Genomic DNA, 8,556 nt, shown 5'->3' with positions numbered 1-8,556 from the left:
GGAGGAAACCCCCCCCCCCCCCGGGTTTGTGGGGGGAGGGTGGAAATATCCCCCCTTCCCGGGGTTTGGGGAGGGAGGGGGCTGAGGAGCCTAGACAAGGCGGGCGGGAGGGGAGCTCACATCTTGTCCAGCCCCTGCTCCAGGCAGGATCGTGCCGAGCGGCATCATCCCAGCCCGGGTTTGTCTGCTGGGGTCTCGGATGCCCCAAGGGTGGAGACTCGGGCACCTCTCTGGGGAGCCCATTCCAGTGCTTTACTACTCTCCTCGTGAGGGCGTTTTTCCTAACGTCCTCAACTTACCTTGCTGCACCTTGAGCCCATTGCTTCATGTCCTGTCGTCTGCCAGAGACATCCACAGATGTAGCATGTACAGTAGGTCATAGTGGGGGTCCTTCCTCCACGTGCTCTTTTCCGCTTCGAGGGCAAGAGGCTTTACCTTGACGCGCTGCCCCTCGGTTGAGGCAGTGGCGCCATCGGTAGCGAGCTCCTCCCAACTCTAGATGTCAACATCCGTTGTCATAGGTTGGCCTTGGTCATGTTTCCTTTGGTCGCTGCAAGGTCTTGGGCCCCAACTAGCTTGGTTTTTGGCTTTTATAGCAGGAGACTGGGCTTTCAAACCATGGTTTTGCTTCTCTGTTGTTTCTCGCCCCAAACCAAAGAATAACAGGAGACAGAGCCTATCCCCCTATGTCTTTTAGGGAGAATTGGTGGCTGTGGACAGTTGTGACGTCTGTCAAAACAGTAAAAATAACTTTTGCTGGGGGGAGTTTCTGTCTGTGTTTACAGAACACAAGAGCCTGTTTTCTGGCCAGCCTTGTTCCTCAGGGTAAGCCTTGCTCCAAAAGAAGACAACTTAGACTATCTTGACTTTTTTTTTAAGCTCAAATTCATGTTTAACCCTGTGCCTGGAGAGACCGTGATGACTTTTTATTAAAAGAGTGTGTGTGTGTGTGTGTGTAACTTTTGGTGGTGTTTTTAAAGATAAGTGACAAGGAAAAAAAGAGCTGTTGCTGAAAACACATTTGATTCTTTTGAATCGGCGTTAATGACTGTTCCCTTCCGGATGTCTCACTTCTCAGTAGCGTTTTAGGACAAACCAATTTAAGAATATGAGATCACTGTGCTTATTCAGGCAAAGCTAGTAAAATGTTACAGGACTTGCCTTTTGGCATGGATAGGTGCTGGGGGTAGAGACTGCAGGATCAAACATCATTGCTGGATCATTCGGTGATTGTAAGATGCCTGTCTCTTGTGACCCTGCATCCATCTGAATGATGTTGAGGTAGGTAGAGTTTGAATGATGTTGTAGCTGTGGTGGTCCAGGAATTATGTGAGATTTTTTTGTGGGGGGGATATCTTCTATTGGACTCACTGCAGGGTTGGAATAAAGCTAGGCAGGCTTTCAAATGCTAGCTCTTCATCATGCAAAACTCTTGACCATGAAGTAGGTAAGAGATGTGGTTAAATGTATAGCTACTGCCCACTACCTGAACCACCAGCTGTTGTTACATTAAAGCACACCAAAAGCCCTCTATTTCTTGAGGAAAAAACTGTGTTTGTCTTTAGATCACCAAAAAAAAAAAAATCTGAAAGGAGAAAAAATGTCCCTTTCTGTAACTTTAATGATATGCCCCATTTAACTGCTTCTGAGAGTATTTGCTCTCAGGCAGGATTTTTTTTAGGTTCAGCTTTAGTTTGCAATGGGAGTTATCAGTGTCTGGGGGGGAAATAACTGTTGTCTTGGAAATGCTGTTGGGCCCTTCACAACAGTCACATTGTTCGTGCTTTCACATTGGAGTCAAGTGACAGCACTGCAGACTCTAGGCTTACTTTTATTTTTCTTTACATATGCTCAGCTTTCACTGTTCAACTTTGCAGAAGCTCGGGCAAGGGGATATTCAGATACACTGCAATACATCATGCTTCTTGTGGGTAATACGTTTAATAGAAAAATCTTTAGGGTGGGAACTGCAAAGTAAAAAGGTGGGATTGCTCTTTTCAATGGGCTTTTTCATCTTTTGGGGATGGGGGCATTATGCAAAAGATCTTCCCTAATTGTATGCAGAATATTGTGCAGCGTATACAGCATTTAAGTACTTCTTACTACAAAACCATAAGCTCACTCCAAGTGAAGGCCCATAAGATAGAGGTGATATTGAGTAAAGTTAGGGGGGGCACTAGAACATAAAAAGAGTATTTGCCCTTCTTTTGAGAGTGTGTGCTTTATATCTATTGTCAAAGTTCATAGTCAGAGGATATTATTGGATTCTCAGCTACAGTTAATTGATTATCTAGCAGTAGTTTATAGGAAAGCCTTTTTTATTTGTTTGTCATATACCCTGTATTCTGAATACAGACCTTGCTGCTATTATACTTGCCTTTGTCACTTGAATGCTGTTGCAAGACATTCTGCTCAATGCTGCACTAAATCTAGCTAGGGACTGATGCTTTAGGATGTAATGGCTTGTTTTAGTAATATGGGTGTTGATCTTGTTCTCTAAGCCCTGAATGGTTTGGTGCCTGCCTACTAGAGATACTGCTTCTCTCCACTTCCCACATTGACAGTGCTGCAAGGTACTTTGTTTCTTCAGTATAAAAGACAGGGAGCTTTTGTCAAGGCATCCAACAGTCATGGCACTCAACCAGTATTTGATAGGACAGGAAACATCATTTGGAGCCTGATTTTTATTTCTAATCCTTTTTTTTCTGGCATGGGATCAGGAATGGCTGCTGGCTCATTTGTGTGTGACTGCATCTTTTATTTATTGTAAAGGCTCTTAGACAAGGGTTAGACACTTAGAACAGAATAAATACCATTAAATATGAGATAAATCAATGGAGACAAAGGAATTAAGGGTTTACACTACTTGTAGCAGGGCTTACTTCAGAAATAAGTTGACACTGTCCCATCTTCGATGCATATTCAGGTCTGAAAGTACGGTCGTGTGTTCAAATTTTGATAGAGATCAATTATAATTTTTTTATGTAACTAGCTTAGTAATTTCCTAACAAGCTAAAAAAAAAAAAGATGAAAAAGAAGCAATTAAAGAAATATACTATTAAAAATGTTCCAATGGTTTAAGTAGTCTTTGCAGTACTTGTTAGGCAAAATTATTTAATTGATTCAGAATGCTGTGAATTGCATAAAGAATATCAATTCCCACAAGGACCTCCACAGTAGGGATTATTGACATGAACTTGATTGGTTTAATGAACTACTAGGTTTGTGTTTGGTTTAATTGAAGGGGGAGTTGTTTAATGAGAGGAATACCCTGGAAAATATAAGAATTTGATCAAAAAGGTTTTGGAGGGACTTGTAGAGTGCAAAGATGGATATTCACAGTGGCTGGGGAAAATTAATATTAGATTTAAAAAAACCCCCCAACATTATTTGAAACAAGGCCTTTATTATGGCTAGGATCTATTTAACTTAGGGAGAGCTTTGCCAATGATGGGCACAAGATTAGGCTCTCTTGATGCTTTCACCTGGTATTCAATGTTAGCTGCTCTTACACTGCATTTTTGCTGCATAAAAGCAACCAGTAAATGTGGCTTTTACTTAGGACCCTGCAGGTATGTTAAGGCACCCGTGTAGCACTATTTGTTGAATAAGGAGGGATCTGGTGTTGACTTGCAGTCCATTCTCAGAGTTAAGTTCTACAAAAACACTCAGTGGAGGTAGGAAGCCTGTGCAGGCAGCAGAGGATATAATAAAAATGACAACAACAAAAAACCCACCAGCCCTCCATTTGCCCTCCAGGGATTTTAGATCTATGATGATGTTAGATAACTTGGTACTACAGGCAGCGTTCTGTGGCCTGAAGTGAACTCTATTTATTCCTGTGCCTTGTTTTATATTGTCATTTGCTTAGGATGAAAAGTTACGTTTTTGAGGTTTTTATCAAATTTTCCTGCTTTTAACATACTCATTTGCAAGACAGCCTCTGTAGGCAAGAGACCCCCAATCTGATTTATACAGTTATCTGCCAGCATCAAGTCTCTGTTTTTTTTGTAAAAGTTCTTGGAAGTGATAAATGTAGCTTGTGCACTGGCTGTACAAATTTAACATTGCCCTTTAGGTAAAAGTATGCTCCATCTGTGCTGCCCTTCCTCTTTTTGTTTGTTTTTTATTTAATGTCAATCATTACTGGATGCATACTATATGATATTGTTTAGTTCAAAAGTTTTCATCTTAAGGATATAGGAGTCTTAACTACCTAAGGTAGTCAGAGCTCTGTATCCTCTGAACACTTCCCGATCTTTCATTTACCATAACAGGTATGGCCCTGTGATCCTGAGACACAGAAAGATGGAGGCCAGATCCTCAAAGGTTCAGGTGCCTAACACCCATTTCAATACAAATCAATGGATAGTAGGTGCTTAAGTCTATGTAACTTGCTGCGGTTAGACACAAAGTATGTCACAGAATGGGGGAACTGAGTCTGGGTCCCCCAAGCCATTGGACCATCTTCCTCTTCGCTCACCAGGCCAGATTCAAACCTGGTTTTAAAAGAGTACAAGCCCATTTACTTCCTTAGAGCTGCCTGATATGGGGATATGTTTGTGTTTTGTATAAGATTTCAGAACTCATGGTACAGGTGATATCTTGTATTAGACCAACTAGATATTTGCAACAAAAAAAAATCTTTATTTACAAGCTTTTGCGTGTGCATACCCTTCTTCAGCCATAGGAGAATTCAAAGATTGTAAATAGACTGCTCTGACTTCTATCTGAGCCTAATTTGCACAAAAAGAACTTTTCCAACTAGGAGATCTTGTAGTATCTTCAGCTCCCCTGTGAAATATGAGTTTTCATTCCCACCTAGGAGAAATTTTTACAGTTTTTGCATTTTATGCCTGAAGAAGGGTGTGCGCGCCCAAAAGCTTACAAATAAAGACTTTTTTTGTGAATATCTAGTTGGTCTAATAGAAGATATCACCTGTACCACGAATTCTGATTCCTTTTGCCTGTAGACCAATATGGCTACAACCTGTATCTTTGTATAAAAGTTAATACTCTTAAGTTGCCTGACAAAATTAGTCTGTAGCAGCGGATGGAACTGGAAAAATCCTGCCGTCTTTGGGACAGGGCCGTCTTCATTACATACATATGCAGTGCCTAACACTACTGCAGCACAAATAATAACTGTTTATCAGAGATATATATGCATGCAAAGAAAAAACTGTTGATGAATCTGCTTACTCTCTAGGCATCTTTCATATGCAGCTGGTACAGAGAGCTTGGGGTGGGAGGAACTAATAGGCTGGAGAGATTGTTCACTTATTTCAAACCTGATGTCAGGAAGAGTCTGGATATGCTTAGGGCTCATCTCAGTCTGCCAACAAATGACAAAATTATAATGGCCTTATATTCACAAGGACTAGTTCTCATTTTAAGATGTTTGGCAGCAGTAATCTCTTCTGGCTAAAGAAGTATCTCGTCTTATGAAATTCTGTTCAGATCTGGCCGGGAGACAATGTGTTAGAGGATGTGGTCATTTCCTTTCTTGCGCTTGCTTTCTTAGGGAAGTTTTGACAGCCAGCCAAAATCTCTGAACATTTGGAGAGTTCACACTGCCTCTGAAACAGCAGCTGTTCTGCCGGACTGAAATACGAAGAACTTAGTCACCCCTAATTGTACGGGGGTGGGGGAGAGGGCGTTGAGAAAAAGTACTTTTGTTTCTACATGTTGAGATACAATCCTCAATTAGGTGATCATGAGCTATTTTTTTTCCACCAGTCATGCCTCATTCAGTATACAGGTTGAATGATCAAGATGAGAAAATTAACTTTTTTTCAGGCAGCTACAAATCTGTCCTACTATGACCTTCAAGTGCTAGAATTTTTTTCAACTAAAATGTTTGTTAAATTAACTTTTTTGTTTTGTCTGTGTAACTCAAGTGTACATTTTGGAATCATTCTTAAGTAAATTCTCCAAATTTACTTACGGTCAACTTTGATTCCTTCTTTGACAGGGTTACTAGTTCAATGGATGAAGAGAAAAGAGTGAATAATAATATAAGGTTTCCCTCGCTTTATGCTGTACATGCATTCCTGGAAAACAGCACATAACTCAAATTTGCATAAAGGAAACCCACTTTACAGTGTCACAAATAGGGGTATGTTCCAAGACCTCGACTGTACTGACCCCCAGACCCATTTCTAGCACTTCTGCAAGATGGTTTTGGTACTCAGCAACAGCAGAGAGTACACACAAGCACAGGGCACTATCATAATGGGGATGGCAACTACAGAAACATGTGTCGCAGACAACGAGCACAGCTCCACACAGGAGACTATATTTTGGTGCATATCACTCCCACAATGCACTGCACAAAGCAGCTGACTGCAGGCTTCCATCACACTGATCACATAAGAGTGAATTTACTTTGCATATCATGAACTTTTGGTGTAAAAAGGGTCATCTCATTAGAGCAAATTTGCACATACAGAACCCGCGTAAAGTGAGGAATACCTGTACTTGTCATTTAGTAAGGACTTCTCATAGTTTCCAATATGATATTTTCCCAAGTAAATTGGAGAGATGTGGACTAGATAGAATTACTGTTCAGTAACTACAAAGTTGGCTGAATAACCACAAGCAGAGAGTAAGTGCATGTGGATTGATGTCAAAATGGCAGGAGGTTTCTAGTGGGGTTCCACAAGGGTTTGTCCTGGATCCAGTGTTGTTTAATGTTTTTTATTAATGACTTGGATGCAGGAGACACGTGGCTGTGGAAATGTCTTCAGTGAATCTTAAGTATAGATAAAGCACTTGTATATAGAAAGGTTCTCATGTCTCTTCACTAGTACTGTGTTGTAGCACAAAAAGGTTGAAGAGAGGTAGTTAGCTGTGCTAGTTTGAAGTTAGGCAGACAGCAGCACATATTAGCACCTTTTAGACTAACTGGTTTGTCTAAGGTACTGCTACCATGCCCTGCCTTCCTAAAAGAGCTTAGTTCTTCACCCATGAACAAGATGCAGAACACGGACAGAACGTATCTTTATTTATCTCAGTCTTGTCACTAAGGCATAACTTTCGTTCTCCAGTTTGACTTTGTGTCTTGAGGTTTTCCTCGTCATTGAGGCCTTCTCTTAGGACATACGTTAAACAAAGTTTCTGGCCCATGCCATATCTGGTGCCCACAGGTGAACTTTTAGTATCGGGGCCCCCCTTCACCTGAGATAATGATTATAATAATTGGACTTGTTGCAAAAGTCTTTATCACATCTGTGGTATCGATGGGTTTAAATAGTTTGTTCTCGATTGATACCATTCATTGCCAGTATATGCACAATATTAACTCTCTTTTTTTTTGCAATTGTAATTTTTTTTCATTTTTGGGCCCCGTCTCTGTCCAGGCCCTGGGCGGCTGCCCAGTTTGCCCATGCCTGTGTCCGGGTCTGTTTCTGGCAGTTGATGTATATTTCCCCGCTCTATTCGTGCATGTCCTGCCAATGCCAGTGGGGAATACTTTCTTCTGGACTGAAGTGACAATTCAAAAATCTTTGGTCAGGGGTATATCTGGCCCACAGATTATATTGAAACATCTTGCTGGCCTAATGAAATTGCTCTCTTTCTGACAGAGGAGAGAGCTCAGCATGCTTGCCCCTCTGGGACAGCAGAGTGGTGTCATGCTGGGTAATCATAATTATGAGAATAGATTCAATGGAGAGAGGAAGTGGATGCCCTTCTTCCTGCCTAGTATTTACCATTTTAATCCGTTTAAAAAACAAAACAGTAGTGGGGAGGAAGCATATCTTGTTTTGCTGTGCAAGCATCATGCTATATAATGGAAAAGCTTTCCACCTAAGGCAAGTCCCCTAAAGAGCCCAGGAGCACTTTGCAACGTGTCTTTTGCTGCTATACTTCCACTTGTGTACTTGAAAGGATTTTCCTTCTCTAGAGGATCCCCCTCAAGAACAAACCTGTTAACTCTTCAAGAATACAACAGGCCTTTTGGAAGTAAGGCAGGGAGCGAACGAGGCCGCATACATTTGTGTGACATTGATTTAATAACAGAAACTTTCTCTCCCATAACAAGTAATAAGCAGCTCCCATCTTTCACGGCCGTTTTTAAATTGCTTTTACTGAAGGACCTGGATTTGGTTTAATCCTTCTCAGTATGTAAAGCCCCAGATATTTCAATCCCCAGGGGACCCAATGGCTTTCTAAACTCCATTTTGAAAGGGAAATGAAAGCAGCCTTCAGAGACTAGCAGAATCTGAGTGCCTTATTTTTAATTTATTTTGTATCCTGAAAGTGACCCAAAAGTGTCAGTTAAGAATAAGATCTCTGGCATCCGACTCAGGAGATTAGTAACAAACAAGCCTATCGTGTAGGTACAGTAGCTCTTTGTACTCTTTGACCTACTTTGTTTCTGTTCTAGCTGGTTCTTTCCTGAAACATTGATTAGAATAGATACAACATTGGCTTAGTGATCAACCAAAGCAGTATCCTCTGGTGCATTACATTTTTTTTCTAGCACAAAATTGTTGGCAGCAACAAGGTCTTTCTGCTTTAAGGCATGGTGAGTTTAAACCTTATTCACATACA

At 41.1% G+C, this 8,556-nt stretch overlaps 2 protein-coding genes across 3 annotated transcripts in view; one reads left to right on the top strand and one right to left on the bottom strand.

Moving 5' to 3' along the window:
- Positions 1–1,114, bottom strand: part of WDHD1 (WD repeat and HMG-box DNA binding protein 1) — a 48,869-nt gene extending 47,755 nt beyond the window's left edge. Inside the window, exon 1 of the mRNA XM_025203500.1 lies at positions 300–1,114. Coding sequence (XP_025059285.1) covers positions 300–380 — 81 coding nt within the window. The 5' untranslated portion in view covers positions 381–1,114. The remainder of the gene's footprint in view (positions 1–299) is intronic.
- A 146-nt stretch (positions 1,115–1,260) lies between these two features.
- Positions 1,261–8,556, top strand: part of SOCS4 (suppressor of cytokine signaling 4) — a 10,304-nt gene continuing 3,008 nt past the window's right edge. Inside the window, exon 1 of one of the 2 annotated variants that reach the window (XM_025203501.1) lies at positions 1,261–1,281. The gene's annotated coding sequence lies outside the window, so the exon portion shown is untranslated. Of the gene's footprint in view, positions 1,282–4,315; positions 4,336–8,556 lie in introns of those variants that run through there. The other variant, XM_025203502.1, reaches the window with a different exon arrangement.

The sequence above is a fragment of the Alligator sinensis genome, unplaced genomic scaffold (genome assembly GCF_000455745.1).
Source record: "Alligator sinensis unplaced genomic scaffold, ASM45574v1 scaffold50_1, whole genome shotgun sequence".
Taxonomy (NCBI): domain Eukaryota; kingdom Metazoa; phylum Chordata; order Crocodylia; family Alligatoridae; genus Alligator; species Alligator sinensis.
Note: the sequence above shows the minus strand (reverse complement) of the source record. Positions and strands in the feature narration are given on the sequence as shown.